At 41.3% G+C, this 22,620-nt stretch overlaps 1 protein-coding gene across 6 annotated transcripts in view; it reads right to left on the bottom strand.

Moving 5' to 3' along the window:
- MYO1B (myosin IB) overlaps positions 1-22,620 on the bottom strand; it is a 190,520-nt gene that overhangs the window by 129,403 nt on the left and 38,497 nt on the right. For all 6 annotated transcript variants that reach the window (XM_047773096.1, XM_047773098.1, XM_047773100.1 and 3 more), the window contains exon 3: positions 4,776-4,891. In XM_047773096.1, the coding sequence (XP_047629052.1) occupies positions 4,776-4,891 (116 nt within the window). The remainder of the gene's footprint in view (positions 1-4,775; positions 4,892-22,620) is intronic.

The raw sequence follows: 22,620 nt of genomic DNA, 5'->3' as shown, positions 1-22,620 counted from the left end.
TTGTTCTCCAGTTACTGAACTCTTAAGAGAAAAGCACTGAGAGAGCCACAGAGACAGACAGGATAAAATTCCTGATCTGTAGAAATGTCTATCTCATTGAAGAGGATGGCACTGAAGCATAGTGAACCACAGCAAGAAAGGTGATGTGTAAGATCACATGAGCGGTTCCAAGAACTCAGAGGCAAATAAAGTTACTAGTGGGTTTGTCTGGGGCTGATCAGGCCTTTAAGACAGAACCTAGGAGACGAGCTGGGGTATGAGGTGGGAGAGGTAGAAAGGAAAAGACATGGAAAGCTGCAGCTCAAAAGGAAGTTCCATGAAGGAGTTTAGCTCTTTGGGCTGGAGGGGAGACCAGAGACTGCACTTTGGAGAGCTTGAACAGAAAGCCAAGGACCTTGGAGTTCACTCAACTAATAATAGGGAACCCAGGAAGGCTTCTGGGAGTAGCATGGTTTGACTTTAGGAAGATGCATCTGTATCCAGGCCTGCAAGGTGAAAAGGCCATCACCTAAGGCAAGGCCAGGGCATCCAGTAAGTAAAATATCAGAAGGTGTTAAGTCACGGAGGGAGATTAAGTAGTTCTGTTATCTCCTTTATCTCTCCCATCACTCTCTCTTACCTCTGATATACGGCATCTGAGGCAGTTACTGAGTGGTCTGAAATGTACCAAGTCCTCGCTGGGGTATTTCAGAAAAATTTCTTCTGTGCAAAAAATTAAAAATCAGAATTCTTACTGTGGCACAGCGTATTAAGGATCAAGTCTCTGTGATAGCGTGGGTTTTATCCCCAGCCCAGCACAGCAGGTTAAAGATCCAGCATTGCCTCATTTTCTTGCAGCTATGGGACTGAGGACCTCAGCTCCTCTCTGGCAGTTGGCTGTCAGCTTCCCCAAACCCCCAGAGGCTTCCCTCAGCATCTCGCCACATGGGTCCCAGCCCATGGCCATTTATGTCCTCATGGATGGGCAGGGAGAGAGTCTCCTGAGCAAGTCTGCTAACTAGATGCAGCCCCATGTAACAGTGTGGTTATGGAAGTGACAGCTCATCATCTCTGCAGTGGTCTATAGGTTAGAAGCGCGTCACAGGTCTCACCCACACTGCGGGGAAGGGTTATTGGGATTTATTAGAATCTGCCCACCACAGTTTCACCTTTGCCCATTAAAAGTGTGAGAATGGGGCAGGGGGTTGGGGGAAGATCTGGCGTTGCCACAGTTGTGGCACAGCTCATTTCTCTGGGCAAGTTACTCAATATTATCACACTCAACGTATGGCTCCATAGAGGGGATAGAAATCCAGAGAAGGGGGCAGGAGAGGGATGACAACAGAAAATGACTTTGGAAAAGGAATACAGGTAAGAAACCACTGTTTATCTTCGTTTTATTCATTTACATATTTTTACTCTCTGAAAGCCACATGCCTCCACAGGATATAAATATTTTTTGACTGTCTGAAATTTAAAGTCAAATAATTTCAGGACATCTTCAAAAATACATGAGCTATAAGGGATATAGCTGGATGATTGTGCAGAATAGTGAACAATAGGTCAAATGAAATTCCAAATGTAATCTGGGGTAAATTAATCAGCAAATTTTCAAGGTATAAGGTTCAAGCAGCTACTGAAATTTTTTTTTTTTGTCTTTTTGCCTTTTCTAGGGTTGCTCCCGCAGCATATGGAGATTCCTAGGCTAGGGGTCGAATTGGAGCTATAGCCCCCCACCTATGCCAGAGCCACAGCAATGTGGGATCCGAGCCGTGTCTGCAACCTACACCACAGTTCATGGCAATGCCGGATCCTTAACCCACTGAGCAAGGCCAGGGATCGAACCCGCAACCTCATGGTTCTAGTCGGATTCGTTAACCACTGCGCCACGACGGGAACTCCTGAAATGTTTTTTTTTTTTTTTTAACTCAAATTGGAATCAAATTCTCAAAATGCATCACAGAATGCATCAAAAGCCTAAAGTCATCTTATCCTATTACATCACAAAGATCCTATCTGAGAAAGACAGGTTGGGTTTTGGCAGGGAACCTAGCCAGCAAGGACCCTGTTTTAGATGCTATCAAAGATGGACATTCACAACAAATAATGCAACGGATAATTTAATGACAAGGCAATAAAGGAAGTGAGGAATGTCTTACCATGGAGGAGAAAGTGGTAAAGAAGAGCCTGTTAAAATGTTGGAAATGTGTCCCACATACCTCATTATTATAATAATTATTGTAATTATCACTGTTAATAGCAGCAGCTGTCTGTTACAACAGGGCTATGGCAGATACCCTGCTAAACATTTTACTTACACCAGATAATTATATTATCTAAATATCTACTAGATAGTTATCCCTTACAAAAATCCTGAGTTAATAATTATTTTCCCATTTCAGAGGGCAAATTACTTAATTTCCAAGTTAAAGTTTTTTCAAGTAATTTGCTCGGTACAATTACACAGTTTGCTCTGTATATTTACATAGTTTGTAAATGGAAGTGCTGGGACTCAAACCCACGTCCTAGTCAACATATTTTGAACATTTACTTTCAGGTACCAAGAATATTATGATGAGCAAAAGCTGGCATGGCAGGTGAAGCGGACATGAATCAATCAATCCCATTAAGAAATGGTTAACAGCCAACTGTGACAAGAGCAACAGATTTAACCTTGGCAAGGAGTGGGGTGAGGGACAGACGGTTTTACCCTGAAGAGGTCTAGTGCCATCAGAGAGCTAACTGGAAGAATAACGAGTTGCCCTGGGGAAAAGGGAGGGAATAGCATTCCAGGCAGAAGGCACAGAATGTGCAAAGATGAGCTGGTGGGAAGGAGTGCGCCGAGGACTGAAGAACAAAGGGAGAGGGAAGTGAGGTGTGACAATAATCTAGCAAATTCAGATTTATTAGGTGAGATTAAACCAGGCACCCTATGCACAATGTCTTACAGACCATGGTCAAAAGAATTTGCCTTTACCCTAAGTACTCTGGGAATTTACTTTATTGCTGGTGAATTTACTTTATTTACTTTATTGCCCTTGTGTTACCAGAGGTGTGAACTCAGTAGCAGCCTTTTATAGGAATCTTTCAGGAATGAGGAGGATAAAACTGGATATTCCAGAGCCTGAATTTCTATGTTCTAGAACAGACATCGATTACACAGCTAAACATCTCCAAAGTGGAGACTTAAGCTGCAAATGGAAGAACAGTATGCAATCTTTGGAAACAAGCTGAGGCACAGCTAAGGTTATCCCAGAGGGCAATACAAGAGTAGCAGGATAAAAATGCACACTAAGAGGCTCTGAACTTACCTCCGGCTGAGAGAACCAGCAGGTGACTCTACACCCCTGCTCACCACCCAAAAGCTGTGTGGCTTTGATAAATGCCTTGTTTTTCTGAGACTATTTCCCCATTTGTAATCATCTGTAACATAACCTACCTCACAGGGTTATTTTGAGAATGACGTGGGTTATAATACATGTAAAATACTTAGAGACATACCTGCACATGGAAGTATTCAACAAATGGAAGCCATTATTGTTATTATTATTATTAATGGTCTTAAAAGATCCCAATGTGCAGTAAGCAGTTTAGGAAGGGAACACATACATATCTAAGACAACATGTTGCCAAACTTGCACGTGCACATGAATCACCTAGAAAGGATGTGAAAAACGTCGATTGCTGGCTTGTCAGAGGTAAGGTCTAGGAAACCAGATTGTTCCTAAGCTCCTGGGGGATTCTGACATAGCTGTCTAAGCACTTGAGAAGCATGGCTTCAAGGGCTAGAATTTAAAATAAATATTAAGACATCAAATAAAGTATTTCATCAAAGGGACTTTAACTATAGAGCTAACTTTCTAAGACAAATTTCAGATTTTATTTTTGTTAAGGCAAAATGAAACAAGTTCACTTGCAAAATCTACTTCTAGTAGAAAACTGAATAATCAGAATCTATTTGATTGGTAAAACCGTGCTTAGTTTTAAAAAATCATTTTCAAAAATTATTTAGATCTCAGTTCTAAATCATCCATCTGTATGCTCTATCATCAAGAGAAACAAAAATAAACTTCTAAACAGTGATATGTATGTTCTTTAATTATTAGATTTATTTTCTAGTAAAAATAACAGAGGCCACCTTCAATCATACAGGGGAAATTCTTTTCTGCCAGGACACAACTAAAACTCTGCAGATTCTTTCACTGTAGTTCAGGGTTTCTCAACCTCAGGACTATGTAATTATTAAAGATTATTATTTATAGGAATATTCACAACAACAAATGACATTTTCAGAAAAATCAAACAAGTGACTAACTGCAGGGAAGGTGAACTTACTGGTCTAATGCACACATCTGGTGAGCAATATCCACAAAGATTATAAACTGAAGGAATTATTTAGTCCTTTTCTTCAAAAACCATTACACAACCCAACACTTGAGCTCTTTCTTGAACAAGGGCACTAAATGCTGCTTGGGCTCTTTATGATAACAAACAATGCACATTCCTATTTTATTTGCAAAAATAATTATCAGCAGCTGCTACTTACACAGGATTTTTAACAGAGCATATTTTACATACTGAGCTCAAATATTTCAGAATTTCAAGAGCCTCAGGCTGAACGAAGTAGTCTTTTATTTTCTAATTTAAAATAAGGCATTAACTTCTACATTCCTTCATGTAATTTAAAAAAACGACTAAAACATTTTCCTAAGACTCAAAGGAAACAGCTGGACACATCTGTCAACTACACATCCCTGGAATGAAAGAGAAACTTAATGCTTTAATACCATACTCACATGTGAGGGCTCAGTTCATAAAAATTTCTGTTCCTGTAATCTTCCACTTTCTCTGGTGAATAAATGGGCAAGGACCGGTATGGGTTAACAGATATAACCACACTTCCAATGTATGTCTGCAAAAGGAAGAATAAAATATACCCGTTTTAATATCTTTAAGTCATGGTATCGCATGGTTTCATCCTTTTAAAGACACGAGTTCTACTGCCTGGCCATTCATTTTTTACTTTTCAAGAACACTTTGCATCTCTGAAGACAGATGATCGATAATGTTTATTCATTTTGCTGATAAATGGAAAGCATAGATTTATACATTGAAAATACCTTTCAAAATAAATCTCTAGACTAATTCATGAGGCTGGATAAGAGTTCTCCAAAAGCCCTGTTATACTTGCCAAAAATTTTATCACCAACCGTGGCTAATTGTGAGCAAGAGCCATGCTCTCCTTGATTCCAGTTAGAACTGGTGTTTGTTTCTCTCATCTTTATTCTCCTGTTTCAGCGCATAGCAACCCAGGCTTCCCCTCCTCCCTGCCCACAGCCATATCTATCCAATGGGGCTGTGACTCTGGCACTGCCCTTACAGAGCCTGTTACTCTCTACAGTGGGCTCAGAACATTTGGTATGAGAGCCACAGTTATCCCGTGGGCATTCCAATGAAATGATATCATATTATATCTAGAGGACTATAACATCAGAATTTAAGTGTACTTTATGAAAGAGTATACTTCATGTTGAATTTAAATTTTATGTAGAAAAGGAGTTACTGTTATGGCTCAGCAGTAACAAACCCGACTAGTATCCACGAGGATGCAGGGTAGATCCCTGGCCTCACTCAGTGAGTTAAGGAGCCAGTGTTGCTGTGGTGTAGGTTGCAGACGTGGCTCAAGTCTGGCATTGCTGTGGCTGTGATGCAGGCCGGCAGGTACAGCTCCAATTAGACCTCTAGCCTAGGAATTTCCATATGCCGTAGGTGTGGCCCTAAAAACCAAAAAAATAAATAAAAATTTAAAAAATAATAAATTTAATGTAGAATTTAAAGGTACTTTCAGAGGGATCAGTATTCTATTTTAGCAGACAGTAACCCTCTCACACTGCAAATCAGAACACTATTTTATCTTCCTTTTCATTTCGATCTTAAATTCCTGACAGCAAGGTTGGTTTAGGTCATTCTGTACAAAGACTAGCACAGTGCTGCAATCAAAAGTCACTTAACTGTAACTTATTTTAGCAGCTCCATTCTTCCTTTCAGTTTCAACATTATAAAGATGGCTAGGGTGGGAGGAGGGATACTAACAAAAATATGTCAGTGATAAAATTTTTTTTTAAGAAAAAGGTGAAAAAAAGAAAGGAAAAGAAGGAAGAACAAAAGTCTCCTCCAACTTCCCATTGGTCATGCAACAAAAGGTGACATTTTTAGAGCAACAACTTTTTCTAGTACTGCCACCGCTGGAGTCAAGGAAATTGTCAGATCTTGCTGGAAAATTAAACAGAACAGAAAACAGAACAGTAGGAATGTTCTGATTCTTTTAAAACACGGGTCACAATTGTTTTAATTATGAAAGACTTCCCCTAACCTGGAAAACTGAACAGGTGATTTTTATACCTCCTTTCATGCCAGAAGAATGCAATCTTATCAAGAGGTGACAAGACTGCTGCTGTGACAGAAAAACTCTAAGTTCCCAAGCAATTTTTCACCTTTATTTCTGACAGGCTAGCACTAGGACCTAATTAATCTTGCCTGACAAGAGATAACTCCAAGTTTCCTAACTTACCCCATTTTGACAAGACTTTTCCAAGGTTTCTTCACATTCCAACCCACCTGGGCAAGTATATGGGAGATGATGGAGACCAAATGATCATTTGAGTAGCCTATACAATATACTAAAATTAGTTAGATTGGTAGATATGAAAATACAATGATTGGTTTATTTCCTTAACATCTGTTGATTAAAAGATTAGCCTTCATCAGAGTTTCCATCATGGCTCAGTGGAAACAAATCTGACTAGCATCCATAAGGATACAGGTTCGATTCCTGGCCTCGCTCAGTGGATTAAGGATCCAGTGTTGCCGTGAGCTGTGGCGTAGGTCGCAGACTCGGCTCAGATCCCACACTGCTGCGGCTGTGGCGTAGGCCAGCAGCTATAGCTCTGATTCAACCCCTAGCCTGGGAACTTCCATGTGCCTCGGGTGTGGCCCTAAAAATAAAAATAGCAGAAAAGTACATGAATCTCCCTTTGTAGGTAGCTTCTTGACTACAATAATTAAAATATACATTGGCTGTTAGCAGAGAAACCAATTACAAGTTGCTCTTTAAAACCAAATTTCACAGTGGCTAAATTCTTGATAAAAATCTGCCTGTGTGGCATTCTTGCATGGAGAACAAACTTGGGTGCCTCAAACTCAAACTCAAAAGCCACACTAGTAAGTCTTAAGTTTCTTGTTACTTGTGACTTTTATACATAGTGAATTATGTGTGCTTTTTTTTCCCCAGCTGTTTCCCTATCACCTAGGTCAGGTCTGGCCCATGTATGATGCCCCATAAACAACAAACTGAATGACTGATTCACACAGGGCCTGTTCATCACTAAGAAAGTGGATGGTACAAACCACTTTCATACAGTTATTCTTTGTTGAAATACAATACCAAGTACACTGCTATACCATGCCTAATAGTTTATTAAACCCATATGCCATGCGTTGCCACCGATCAAATCCTTAAACAATATCCTTGCCCCTCGGTTGCTTTGTCCTACTGTGGTAGGATCCTTGCAGGGTTGGCTGGAGCTTACCTCCATCCTTTCAATCTGGACTTGTCTATGTGACTGATTTGACCAATGAGATACAAGCAGAGGCTCGAACATTTGTGTGTTAGGGTATATCCCTTTTTTATGACTGTGGCTAGGAGCCATGACGTGAATGAGCTTGAGCTAATCTGTTGGAAAGGTCACAGAGAAAGCCAAGGCACCTGACAGCCGTCGGACATACGAGTGAGGCCATTCTAAACCATCCAGCCTGTTAGGCCTCCAGACACCCAAAGCCACATGTGTAACCCCAGGTGAGACCAGCAGAAGACACACTGACAGGTACTCAGTCTAAAAAAATTGTGTGCAAACAGATGGTTGCTGTTTTATGCCATTAACTGGAGGGCCAGGAGGCAGGGGAGGATATAAGACACCAATACGGCTCAACAAGTCAGAAAAAGGGCCAAGCAGGACAAGCCTTATCAATCTAAATAAACAAACAGTAAAAGAAACAGTGTTCGCTTTCCATTCCACTTTCTATTAATATTTCAGGTATGTACCCTCTAATCTTGACCTTGTCCTCTACTGTGACAGCTGTCCTTGCTGTTTATGGGTTTCTTCCTTGAAGGTTCTATGTGTATTAGTCAAAGATTTAAGGAGTTCCCGTCGTGGCGCAGTGGTTAACGAATCCGATTAGGAACCATGAGGTTGCGGGTTCGGTCCCTGTCCTTGCTCAGTGGGTTAAGGAACCAGTGTTGCCATGAGCTGTGGTGTAGGTTGAAGACATGGCTCGGATCCCATGTTGCTGCAGCTCTGGCGTAGGCCGGTGGCTACAGCTCCAATTAGACCCCTAGCCTGGGAACCTCTATATGCCGTGGGAACGGCCCCAGAAAAGGCAAAAAGACCAAAAAAAAAAAAAAGATTTAAATATTCCCACATCTGCCAGTAGAATAACTTAAATGTTCACAGTTTCAGCTCTCTTCGCTGAGACATGAAAAACAGTCCGGCAGCAGTGGATGGGCTAGGTGGAGTTTACAATCCTATTCCAGTTTGAGATAGCTGTCTACTCTACATTCAGGTAACTGCGTAACAGTTTAAACCTCCGTCCCAGAGAGCAGAACAACAGTGACCAGACAGTTCACTTTTACATCAATTAACTTCGGACTTATAAATGATATGCATTGTTCCTTAGTATCCCTGGGGCACTGGTTCCAGGACAGCCTGCAGAGACTGACCCAAATTCAAGGATGCGCCAGTCCCTTCTACAAAAGAGCACAGTATTTGCATATAACCTACACACATCCTCCCTCCCATGTACTTTAAATCATCTCTAGATTACTTTTTTTTTCTTTTTATAGCCACACCTGTGGCATATGGAAGTTCCCAGGCTAGGGGTCGAATTGGAGCTGCAGCTGCCGGCCTACACCACAACCACAGCAATGCCAGATCTGAGGGGCACCTGCAACCCAAGTTGCAGCTTGTGGCAACACCAGATCCTTAGCCCACTGAGCAAGGCCCATGTTGGAACCCCAAGCTCAAGCTCACCGATACTATGTCAGGTTCTTAACCCACTAAGACACAACAGTAACTCCTAGATTACTTATAATACCTTAAAAAAGAATGTAAACGCTATGTAAATAGTTGTTGGCTCATGGCAAATTCAAGTTTTGCTTTTTGGAACTTTCTGGAATATTTCCCCCAAATATTTTCAATCTGTGGTTGGTTGAGTGTATGGATGAGGAACCCACAGATACCAAGGGCTGACTTGATACCTGCGTTTTTTTAACAAGCAACTGTATGCAATTTAAAGTTGGTATGTAAACTAAGTCATGAAGTCACCACTGGAATTAAGAAGTTGGAGGTAAGAGAGTTTCTTACACTCAAGTACATGCCTAAGAGAGCTGGAGATGTTCTGTGTCCTTTTTATTCCAAATATGCAAAGGAGAAAAAAAGAAAAGAAAGAAAAGCATTGTAACCTTTACAAAAGGGAGAAGCAAAAAGGATCCCTCTCTTGACCCCCCTGGAGTTCTGCTCACTTACTTACTGACTGGAAACAAGAGGTAGGAATGTAGTGTTTCCAGCACCAGGAGTATTTGGGATTCGGATGCCCATGGGTGCCAAGAGCCCACAAAAGGCCTCCAGCAGTTTAGCTCAGCCCACCCGCCAGGCCACTCCAGAGCTGCGCTCACACTCCATCTGGCCCCTGTGTCCCAAAAGGCTCAGAGAACCTCCTACTGGAATCTAGAGCCTGTTCTTCTACTGGGCTGATCACACAGAAAAGGACTCCTTCCACATAGTGGCAAGGACTACTGACCAGCTAGGTTCTATCCACCTTCTCTGCCAGAGACAAGTCTGACTCTGACTCTCGTAAACTCCCAGTGGAGTTATACTTACTAGGTGTAACCAACTTTCTAGCCACCCTGGGCCATCCTAGCTCACCACCAGCCCTCAAGTCCTGACGCATGTACCCCACCACCCTGTGGGACCAGCCTCTGTCATCTAGGAGGGGCGAAAGGAAGGAAGGGAAGGGAGAGGAGAGAGGGGAAAAGGAGAGAAAAGGAAAAGGGAAGAGGGAGAGGAAAATCTCTACCTTTCGACAAATAGCTCATTCAACTAGCACGTGTATCTTTCACTTCTCAAGGGCAGACATTAAACCAAGAATGCACAAACATTCCTAAGTCAAAACAACCTCTGTCTTCATACTTCAGATATCTTTAGAATTCCAGAACAGATGCCTTGTAAATAACCAAATAACACCTGAGTGCTCCTATTGTGATTGCACTGAAAACTGAAGTCTTTTCTGGAGAATGCACGTCCAGCAACGTCCACTCTCCAGATCACACTCCAGAACCCAGAGCAAAAGCCCCTCACAGATCTATAACCCAAAGACCAGGCATTTTATTCTATAAGAAAGTTCTTCCAGAACACCATTCTCAGAGATTCTATGGTCCGGAGAAGAGCCAGGCATTCCCACCTTTTATACCTCTATCTCCCCAGATAAAGAAACGTGTAACCACAGTCGAAAACAGCTGCTTTTGGCCTTTACCTTCAGGGCTCACGGGGCCAGGTTTTACTCTCAAATGCAACAACCATTGCACCAGTGCTGGTGTCACTGCTGGCCCATCTTTCACCTTACCTTCCCCTTTAAATGGTCCTATGTAATTAATTCTGTGAACATTTCAGAAAGAAAAGAAAATTCTTCTAGCTTTGCTTACTTTCATTTTAGCCACATTTATAATGAACTTGGCATATAGCATCTCGGCACTCTACAGAGAAATAGCAGCCACATCTATAAATTAGGGCCTTCCCCTGGCAGTATGTTTCAAGGGTTTGGCTATGACTCATCGTAAAAAATAAATTTTATCACAACCAAGCATGTGTGTTTGAGTGTATATTTACATACACAGACATATGTGTAAACAAGTATATGAAATAAAAGTTTCACAAAGCCATAAATATCTTTACCACATGCAATGTACTGATATTCATTACAAAATGTTTTAAAACTGCTGGTCCTAATCGACTAAATGGCTTTCATCACTAATTAACAGGCTGAAACTTGCCGTTTAAAAAATACTGCCATGGAGCACTTCTTAACCCTTTTTAGCTGTTGACGACTTTGAGATGCCAATGAAAGCTATGACCTTTTCCCCCTCAAAAGCACACATAAAAACCTGCATATAAAAGTTTGCACACAGTTGATATTCCAAGTTAAGTGCTCCCACCCTAAGCGAAGAAACAATGGCCACTAATGGAAGAAGGAAAAAAGACAGAGGGAAAGAAAAAGAAAAAGAGAAGCAAAGAAACAAAGAAAGCAAAAAAGTAAGAAGTAATCAAAAGAATTCTTAAAAGTATAAAAATGCAAAGTTGTTGAGAAGAAGAGCCAACAGCTCAGCTCAGCAGGCCCTGCGTACTTTATCTCAGCACTGAGTCAAACCCAGCCTAACAATCAAAGGCCAAAATGAGAGAGGGACATTATTCTGTTTTCTATGACAAGGACATATGCAATATATTTTGGAAATATATCTAACCAAAACCACTTTTTTTTTTCAAGTTAAACAGTGAAGCACAGTTTTAATATCTGTATGTCTCAATTATACACATGTGTACACACATTGCTCCACAACGCCAGGTAAATGAAACATTAATACACACACGTAGAAAGTCACAAGAGTTTCACATTTTTCCTATCATAGTTCTTTCCAGGACAACATTAAGATCTTTAGAAGCCCTAACCCTGAAACTTTATATTTCAATGTCTCACATGAAATTGAAAATAAAATTATAACTAACCCTAAAACATGTATAAGGAAACCCGACAATGACTTCTTTTCACCATGATGACTATTTGGAGGCTTCCTTACAAATTTTTCCAAAACAGTATTTTTAAAGCCCCTGGCCTACTGAGACTCTAACTGGGCACCCTGTCTGCCTACCTACCAGCTTCCTTATTTTCTTCAGAATGACTTTCAGTGATTTGTTTACAGCCTCTGTCATTTCTTAAAAACCCATCCCCAAACTGATTAAAGCTCTGGTATATAATATACACTGAGGCATGTTTTCACTAAACTCTTCCTAAATCCTCATGGGACAGAAATGACTTCTCCATTTCAATGTCTATAACAATGGAGCACAAAGAGGTTAAGTGGTAGGACCACATTATCTGACAAAAGTGGAATCAGGACAAAAAGCCAAGAATCTGTTTTCTATTGACTACAGCACACAATCCATGCTGTCAGGTCTGGGAAGCTTTGGCAAAAGTAGCCAGGAATGCCTCATCACAGGAACTTGTATCTAAAGAAGTGCTTTGGGTTTGAATGAAGGAAAGGCCACTGTCAGCTCCAGAGAAGTCGTAGGATTTGGGCATTTCTAGAAGGATGGGCAAGATTTAGATATAGAAATGTTTCCCCAAAAAGCAGCTTATAAGATTTTAGGTTTTAGGTCATAGCTGAACCCTGTCTCCCTTTTCTAAAATTTTATAAGATAGTTGTAACTCTTCAAAATGTGTTTTTTTAAGTATGAATTGCTGGAGACTCAAAACAAGTATCATACACCCAGCTTCAATTGTAACATTGTTCACAACAGCCAACAGGTAGAAGTAACACAAGTGTCCACTGGTGGATGAATTTATAAACAAAATGTGGTATACAGATACAAGGGAATATTATTCAGCCTTTAAGAAAACAAAAAAAAAAAAAAAGAAATCCTGACACTCGCTATTACATGAACTAAAACATGCACTGAGGCATAAAGCCTCAACCAACCACACTGCAGACACCAAGAATGGACGAGCATCCCTTGAGCAAAGACCTCCTCTGAGTAATAGTCTAGAAAAATAAGACTGGGATCAAATTGCAGAGAGCCTCAAATGTCAGGGTGAGGGGTCTGAGCTTTAGTCTGAAAGCAGCTCTGAAGTAAAAGTCAATGTGTGGGGTGAGAGGGTTAAATGAAAATGAATCATCCTGACTTGAGTATTTTTGAGGTGTTTGCTCAGATTCATGTCATACAGTATCACAATGCTTCAAATGTACTTGCAATACTATATAAACCTGAGCGCCAAGTTATCTGGCAACATTTTTTGGTTTTGTGGGAAACTGGGCCCATTCCTTAACTTCTCCAAACTGCAATTTCATCATCTGGACAAGGAGGATGATACTGGTTCCCTCCCTTGTCTAATCTGAGGGTTAAATGAGACTGTGTGTTAAAGCATCGAACCAAAATACCTGACACACACCAGGTATTCCATAAATATTACCTACTGTGATTACAGTGGCTCTATTAGAATCTACTGGCCACTATAAATGGCCAAATCAGGACTCGAAAGCCTGAAACACATGTTAATCTCTCAGCTAAATTCACTGAGGAGTCCGAAAATACTGAAGTCTTACAACACGGTCTTTGCATACAGGGAATGGAAGAGATATATAAGAGGGCCACATCAGGTACATATGGTCATAATAAAACTAGTACTAGAAGCCTGGGATACTGTGAAAATGACTAGGCTAGGCAAGCTGGTGGCATCTTTGGAAATGACACCATGCTGTTCACTTCTCGCAGAGGAAATGACCTCTTCTTGGGTCTTGAATCCTGGGAATCTGATCACAAGACATCAAGACTTGAGATACCATGGGGTTTTTCATCAGACATCTGTTAAGATTTCCCAAATTCCCTGAAGAGGGCTTTTGTCCTAATTAGCTTTGGTTGGTCTTTTAGACACAGTTCAAAATTGATGAAAAACTGCCTAGGTCAATAACTGATTTAGGCGTCTATCTGGGTTTTAAAATCTAGAGCAATTTAATTCAGTATATATACCTCGCACCCTCAGTCTAAGAACATATTTATGATACATATGCAGAATATATGACCAATAATAACAGCCTGCTTTTCACAGAAGAAGAAACAGAAAGCTTTAGAAGGTTTTAAAAGCTTGCCCAAGGTCTTACAATTAGTGGGCAGAGGCAGTTTCACCCCCAAAGCGCTACGCCCAGGTCTGTGACACTGGAATAGAGAAGTATGATTTGGTCAGGCTCTGTCAGCAGCTGGGCACACAGATGCTCTCAAGTTACAACAAGTACCACCAGCGGCACTGTAACAATGACACACCCAGGAACCCCTGAGGAACCCATCATGGAGCTACAAGAGAAGCTGGGACCCAAGAGTGAGAACGGAGGGGTGTGAGGCTACATTACGAACAACACAACACCAGTCTGCAAAGGCCTCATGCTCACCCACTGCTCACGTTTCTGCCTTTTCTGGGCCTGCTCCCGACCGGCCCTCTCACTTTCTATGCCACAGCTGGTCCACTTCAAAGACTCTTATTCTGCCTGCACAGGGCCCATCAGGCCTCACCATATCATGACTTCCAGCATCTGCTTCCATTGCTAGTTTATTTTTTCAGTATTTCCCAACTCAAAGTTAGAGGGAAGAATCAAGCCCTGTTCACCTTTTTATCTCTGCTATGCCGTAGATCACTGGCCTTAGATCAGGCAAGCTTGTCAGGCATGGTCCCTGCCAGTCTAGTCTGAGACATGCCTTCACTATCATTGCATTACAACCCTTGTTCCTGGGCTTCTGGCCATTTCAGACTATGAATTAAAGGACTATATACAAATTCTATGCCACGCCAAAATACTGGCTAAAAATATCACCTCGGGCTGCCTTTATTTCAGAGCAGGATAACAAAATACTACCTTATCTTCATTGAAATACTGTAATGAGACAAGTATTTTCCAAATATGTATCATTCTCCAGACCTAATAAAACTCTTTTTAAAAAAATGAAAATATTTTTGCCACTCACAGGGAAATGGATAAAACTTTTCAGGTTAAATCTTTCTTTCATGGGATGTTCTTGGTCAGCTGGTACCGCTGGCTTGCCCTCGCGCAGGTGGAAGCCCTAGTGGGATCGCAGACACCAGGCTCTGGTCAAGACTCTCTTAACTAAGGTACAGAGCAGTCCTGTGCTATAGTATACTACCAGCTACACGTCTTAAATATAATATTAGGTGGCTAATTGAAATGAAAATCTGAAAATGAATTCTGTATAATGACTATCAAAGAAGGTGGGGGTAGGAGGAAGGGGGTTGGGGAGAAGGGAAGCAAAGAATGAGTCAGGGAAGAGGAGAGAAAGACTCTAGTTACAAGAAAATCCCCAGGTCTGAAATTTTGGAGAAAAGTTGTCCCGGGAGGTTCCCATTGTGGTTCAGTGGTTATTGAGCCAACTAGCATCCATGAGGATTCAGGTTCGATCCCTGGCCTTGTTCAGTGGGTTAAGGATCCGGCGCTGCTGTGAGCTGTGGTGTAGGTCGCAGACACGGCTTGGATCCTGCGTTGCTGTAGCTCTAGCGTAAGCAAGCGGCTACAGCTCTGACTAGACCCCTCGCCTGGTAACCTCTGTGTGCTGCAAGTGCGGCCCTAAAAAGACAAAAAAAAAAAAAAAAAAGAAAGAAAGAAAAAGAAAAAAAAGTAAAGAAAAAAAAAGTTGTCCTGGATTTCCAAGATTTTTAGACAGTCATGGCCCTTACCAGGTACTCCACTGCAACTGTGGGCCAAGCACCAGGCTAAACTGTCCCTTAATCTCCAAGACAACTCAACAAGATAAGCATCAATACGCCAATTTTGGAGGACTGACTCTCAATTACTTCAGTGGTCACAGTGATTCTGAGTGGCTGAGATTCAACCTTAGGTCTGTCTGCCAAAGGCCCAGGCCTTTCCCAGCACACCACATCACATCTCACCCTCCACCCCCTTCAAAACAGAGGTGGATGAACAAAATAGCCTCTCTTTAGAAATCAGGATTACCACTAAAAGGTATGTCTATAGATATAATAGCAAAAGCAGATGCATGTGTGTGTGGGGGGGGGGTGTGAATCAGCCACAGGTCTCTCATGTTGAAATGCTTCCTTCTCCTCTACCTTGTGCTCTTAAAGGCAAAGGACCAAGTGCAGCTGTCAATCACCTGCCATCCAGTGAACTGGATGAAAAACGATCTCTTCCCAAGATCTTCTCCTACCTTCCAGAGAGGAAAATGCCATCCTAATGGTTGCTATCGCTTTCCTTTGACAAAGAAATGCCTAAGACTTTAGCACTTGTTCCCTGTCAACAATGGTTCATAGCACTGCACTGCTGAATGCTAACTCAACATGTGGCAGGAATACTGATTATCACTTCAATTATTTGTCTGGGTTGTTGAGACTGATTTGTTTCAAACCTACACATTCTTCTTCTTTTTTTTCCTTTTGTAATGACATGGAGTTCCTGGAGTGGCTCAGCAATAATGAACCCAACTAGTAGCCATGAGGATCTGGCGTTGCTCAGTGGGTTAAGGATCCAGCATTGCCGTGAGCTGTGGTGTAGGTTTAAGACATGTCTCTGATCCCGCATTGCTGGGGCTGTGGAGCAGGCCCCAGCTACAGCTCTGATTTGACCCCTAGCCTAAAACCTCCATATGCCACAGGTGTAGCCCTAAAAAGACAAAAGTCAAAAAAATTAAAAAATAAAATTTATTGACATGTAATTGACTTACAATGTTGTAATAATTTCTGCTGTACAACAGTGATTCATTTATATATATAAATGATTCATAAGTGATTCATTTATGAGTATATATATTCATTTATATAGAGAGACATTCTTTTTCATATTCTTTTCCCATATAGATTATCAAAGAATATTGGGTAGAGTTCCCTGTGCTATACAGCAGTTCCCCGTTGGTCAATCATTCCATATACCACAGTGTACATATGCCAATTCCAAATCCCCAGTCCATCCCTCCCCTACCTCCTCAAAGGGGTTTGAAAACCATAAGTTTGTTTTCAAAGTCTGTGAGTTTGTTTCTGTTCTGCAAATAAGTTCATTTGTATCCTTTCTTTAGATTCCACATATAAGTGATTTTATATGATGTTTGTCTTTCACTATCTGACTAACTTCACTTAGTATGATAACCTCTAGGTCTATCCATGTTGCTGTAAATGGCATTATCTCATTCTTTTTATGACTCGGTAATACTCCATGGTATATATATATATACCACATCTTTATCATTCCTCTGTCAGTGGACATTTAGGTTGCTTCTATGTCTTGGCTATCGTAAAAGCGCTGCAAAGAACACTGGAGTGGATATATCTTTTTGAACTATGGTTTTCTCTAGATAGATGACCAGTAATGAGATGGCTGGATCATGTGGTAGTTCTACTTTTACTTTTTTCTCCATTGTATATTCTTGCCTCCTTTGTCATACATTAGTTGGCTGTAGGTGTGTGAGTTGAATTGTGGGCTTTCTATCCTGTTCCACTGATCTATATTTCTGTCTTTGTGATTTTGATGACTGTAGCTTTGTAGTATAGTCTGAAGTCTGGGAGCCTGATTCCTCCAGCTCCATTTTTCTTTTTCAGGATGTCTGGCTATTCTGAGTCTTTTGTGCTTCCAAACAAACTTTAAAATATTTTGTTCGAGTTCTGTGAAAAATGTTCTTGGTAATTTGATAGGGATTGCATTGAATCTGTAGATTGCCTTGAGTAGTATAGTCATTTTGATAACATTGACTCTTCCAATCCAAGAGCATGATCTATTTTCACTTTTCTGAGGAACCTCCCTCCATACTGTTTTCCATAGTGGTTGTGCCAATTTACATTCCTACCAACAGTGTTGGAGGGTTCCCTTTTCTCCACACCCTCTCCAGATTTGTTATTTATAGACTTAATGATGGCCATTCTGACTTATGTGAGGTGGTACTATAGTTTTGATTTACATAAATATACTTCAATATCAAAGTTAATTATGTTGAACAGCACTTTGTAGGCTGAGAATGCTGCCATATAGTGGTATCATCGATGCTCACAGCAACTATGTAAAGTCAGCAGGATTATTATTAAAAGCATAAATTCCAGAGCTACACTTCCTGAGTGTGAATTCCAGCTCCATCACCTACTTGCTGTGTGACTTGGACAAGCTATTTACCTTTCTGAGCCTCAGTTTACTCATATGTAAAATGAAGATAATTTAACAACCTACAGTGCACAGGACTCTAGTAAAACTTTAAAACAGGGAGTTCCCCTTGTGGCTCAGAGGTAACAAATCTGACTAGGATCCATGAGGATGCAGGTTTGATCCCTGACCTCGCTCAGTGGGTTAAGGATCTGGCATTGCCATGAGCTGTGGTGTAGGCAGCAGACACATCTCAGAGCTGGTATTTTTGTGTCTGTGGTGTAGGTTGGTGGCTACCGCTCCAATTTGACCCCTAGCCTGGGAACCTCCATATGCCAAGAGTGCTGCCCTAAAAAGACAAAAAAAAAAGCACGTAAAGTGCTTAGAACAACAAGTATCAGTAAGGATTTAATAAATGTTAATTGTTATCACTTATCATTTTACCAATAAGAAAAAGTCTCCAAGGAGTTAAGGCACTTATTGCAGTTCTCACAGATGGTAAGTTATGGAGTCAGGGTTGGAGCTCAGGTCTTTGCTTCTTTTGCTCCCTAGTACCCACTACACTGCCACCAAAAGATGACACTTCTGCAGATGTGAGGTCAGGCCTTAATTTCCTTCAAACTGAACTTCAGATATGGCTTCAACATTTAAATTAATATATTAGAGGAATTTCCTTCATGGTTCAGCGATTAGCAACCCTGACTAGGATCCATGAGGACACGGGTTCGATCCCTGGCGTTGCTCAGTGGTTTAAGGATCCTGCATTGTTGTGATGTAGGTGGCAGACGCAGCATGGATTCCAAATTGCTATGGCTGTGGCATAGGCCAGCAGCTGTAGCTCTGATTCAACCCCTAAACTGGAAACTTCTATATGCTGTAGGTGTGGCCATAAAAAGCAAAAAAAAAAAAAAAATTAATATGTTACAATTAGACAAACATATCAAGTACCATACAGTGCCTGTATGATGGAACAACCCTCTAATCTTGGGGAATAACAGATGAATGTGCGTCCACTTTGCAAGTTCTAAGAAGAAGAAATTTCCAAATCACCAAAGGCTTTAAGAGAGTTTAGACAAGTTGAAACTGGCAAGTTATTACCAAAAAAACGATTGTTTTGGAAAGTATTATAAAATCTTCCAAGAGAGAGACTGTGCCCAGAAACTAGACACAACATTTCTCTTCTGCCTTGTGATCTGCTGTTTTTCACAGCTTTATCTAGCCTTTTATTGCCGTCTCTCTATTCCAAAAACCAAAGCTACACTCTTGAAAACACACAATTTGTTCTCCATGTTTCTTTAAGAGTCTACCTCTTCAATGAGTCAAGGAGGCTGAGTTTGCTCACAGTGAACCTCTCATATACAGCCAAGCCCAGGCCTTTCATTTCAACAGTCTAGGACCCTTTCCTCCTTTCCCTACTTGGTCAAGGTGGGAAGGGAGGTGGCATTAAAGCGGGTTCTTGTTTCACCCAAATTTGCTGGGTCTGGGTTCTCTGGGTAAAGGCCCAATCAACTACATGAAGGAAAATCTCCTACTTCCAACTCTAAAACAAACAAACAAAAAAGTTCATTTTTTATCAAAATTACATAATTTGGAAGATGACCCATCTTAACTACCATTACTTCTGGAAATGGTAAAGGGGTACTGAGATAAGAATTATATTTTAATGCTATGTATCCCTGTACTATCTGATTTTTTTTTCCCAAAAGCATTTGTTACTTTCACAATTTTTTCCAAAAAGGTTTATTTATTTATTTATTTATTTAGCCATGCCCATGGCATGCAGAAGTTGCTGGGCCAGGAGTTCCCATTGCGGCTCAGCAGGTTACAAACCTGATCAGTATCCATGAGGATGCGGGTTCAATCCCTGGCTTCACTCAGTGGGTCAGGAATCTAGCGTTGCCATGAGCTGTGCTGTAGGTTGCAGACATGGCTCAGATCCTGTGTTGCTGTGGCTGTGGCTGTGGTGTAGGCCAGCAGCTGCAGGAGCTCCAATTCAACCCCAGCCTGGGAACTTCCATATGCTGTATGTACAGCCCTAAAGGGGAAAAAAAAAAGAAGAAGTTGTTCCTGGGCCAGAGATCAAACCCATGCCACAGCCTTGACAAGCCATCACAGTGACAACACCAGATCCTTAACCCATAGGCCACCAGATAACTCCTCAAAAAGGCTTTTTAAAGGAATTTTTAAAAAGAAAGAAACTTGGAGAACGTCTGGGTAGCAGGAATAGCTCTAGGTTGGAGGTTTGAACTGCAGCCCTGCTCTCTGCCAACAACCCCATGAGCTTGGAAAAGGGCCGAGCCTCCAGGGAGACAGCAGTCCTGGCTGACACCTTGATGACAGGCTGGTGAGACCTTGAGCAGAGGACCTGGCTAAGCTACGCCCGAGCTAACTCCTGTCCCACAGAAATAGTCAGATATAAATGTATGTTATTTTAAGTCACTCAGTTTTAGACAACCTATTCTGCAGCAAAAGAAAACTAATACCCCATTTATACCAAAGTCTCAGGAATAAATGTTATCTCCAGATAGTAGGAATGTTCATGTGTACTTGTGGCTTTGACACAAAGAGAAAAGTGGTTTTGACACTTCAAATAAATATAAAAATGTTAACTGGTTTTATTTTCATTTATATTACAATATTATAAACCAAATATATTGTATCAAATATATTACAAGCCAAATATATTGTCGGAGTATCTTTTATAAGAGCATTTGATCCCATTCCCATGGGGATCCTAATTCTATACTAACTTCTAAAATTAAGACGAAATTTTTTTTTTGGGGGGGGGGCATGCCTATGGCATGTGGAAGTTCCTGGGGCTAGGGATCAAACCCATGACACATCAATGACAACACCAGATCCTTAACTGCTAGGCCACCAAGGAACTCCCTAAAAATTAAGGCAAATTTACTAGACTTTCAAAGCAGTCTCTCTTACATCTACAATTAATTTAATCTAACATCCTAAAAGATCCTATTTCAGACCTCTATATCTGGATGATCCCCACATGACAATTCAGGTAGAAAACAAACTAAATGTACTTGTCAGCACCAAAAATATTTCCTCTCAGAGAACAGACACCTTGGTTCTTTAGTTTCCCAATTTACCCTGGGCCTTGTTCGTGCCTAAATTGCAGCTTTCCTGTTCCTAAACAGAACCACAGTTCTGACCAGTCACCCTAAAAACAGAATCACGTCTGGCTACATCTTCTATACTGCAAGTCCATGTGAAATCCTGCCACCACTCAGTCTGGCTGGGGACAGGGTGGGGAGCCAGGAAGAAGGTCTGACAAAAGCCAGAAATACAGAAGAGCAGCCAGTGCTCAAGAATGTCACAGCAGCGTTTCCCACCAGTGACTCCACAAAGGTCACTGGAGCAATGGCACGTCCTGCAGCTGGTCCCAGCTTGCACTGAGCTCTGACAAGAGTGAGGAATCAAGGCAAACAATCTCTGACCCTGTGTGTTACCCCATCAGGGCAACAGTCCCTCTATCTGTCCTCACCTGATCTGCCTCCATCTCTAAAGGAACAGCCTTCCCGCAAAGACCACATCAATAGCTGGAACTCGCAGATTTAGAGACTATGCCTGACTACGGACAGGGTTATGAGCCAACTCAGGGCTCAGAACAAGTGTATAAACCGACCTCAAAGCAAAGAACAGATAATCCTGAAGCAGGCACTTGAGTATCTTTTATTAAAGTACTGGACCCTGTTTTTATGGGGATCCTAAAGCTCATATCAACTTCGAAAAAAATCAAGAAAAAAATTTTACTAGACTTTCAAAGGAGTCCTCTTACAACTACAATTCCTTTAACATAAGATCTTAAAATTGGACTAATTCAGACCTCTATAGCTCGACGTCCCCAACTTGACAATTCCTAGAAACAAACTAAAACTACGTGTCAACACTAAAAATACTTCTTATTCAAAGAAGGGTTGCAACGATCATACAGATTAAGACAAAACCACATACCTCACGGAAGAGAATAAAACTCTGAATGGCTTTGGAAGCAAAGATTTCAACAAAATTTCCCTGAAGTGGATAGACTTAACTATGCTGTCTTCCTGGGGCCCCTGTTCACTCTTCTCTGCCATGAGGAGTTCTCCAAGAGAAAAGTCTTAAGGAGCGTGTGTTTGAGTACACTTGAACCTTGGAACTCCAAGGATAAATGTTTCTCAGGGAGAATACCCTTTAGGGTGGTACCAACACCAATAAAGCCACTTCACTACAGAATTTCCTACCAAACATGTAGGGGGTTACAGCAGCGGGTCTCATCAGCATCTATTCCCCCTTCTTCTTCCTATCATACAGATGGTTGTATTTAGCATAGTATTCAACCCAACTAACACACAACTCATCCACTTTAGAAAAAGCTGACCCTCCCCAAGTCTGAGGAGTAGACATCATTTTCTTAAGCCACTCAGCTCATTCTGGTCACCTAGCCACAGTCAGTGGTCTGAGGAGGATGTGTGACTCAAGTGGGCTTACCCAGAGCTTCAGGTGTAATGACAGGATTACAAGGGATTCCACTTTCAGATTCAGTTGGTTGGAGATCCAGAGGATCACTAGGCATTGTAAATGCTCTAGAGTTGATAATTCATGAGCACTCTGTAAAGACAGGGACTATTTCTTAACTCTAGATATGGTGGCGGGGGGCAGGTGTAGAAGGCAAAAGG

Source organism: Phacochoerus africanus, chromosome 3, assembly GCF_016906955.1.
Source record: "Phacochoerus africanus isolate WHEZ1 chromosome 3, ROS_Pafr_v1, whole genome shotgun sequence".
NCBI classification, from domain to species: Eukaryota; Metazoa; Chordata; class Mammalia; order Artiodactyla; family Suidae; genus Phacochoerus; species Phacochoerus africanus.
The sequence above is the reverse complement of the archived record's forward strand: the minus strand, read 5'-3'. Positions and strand labels throughout refer to the sequence as shown.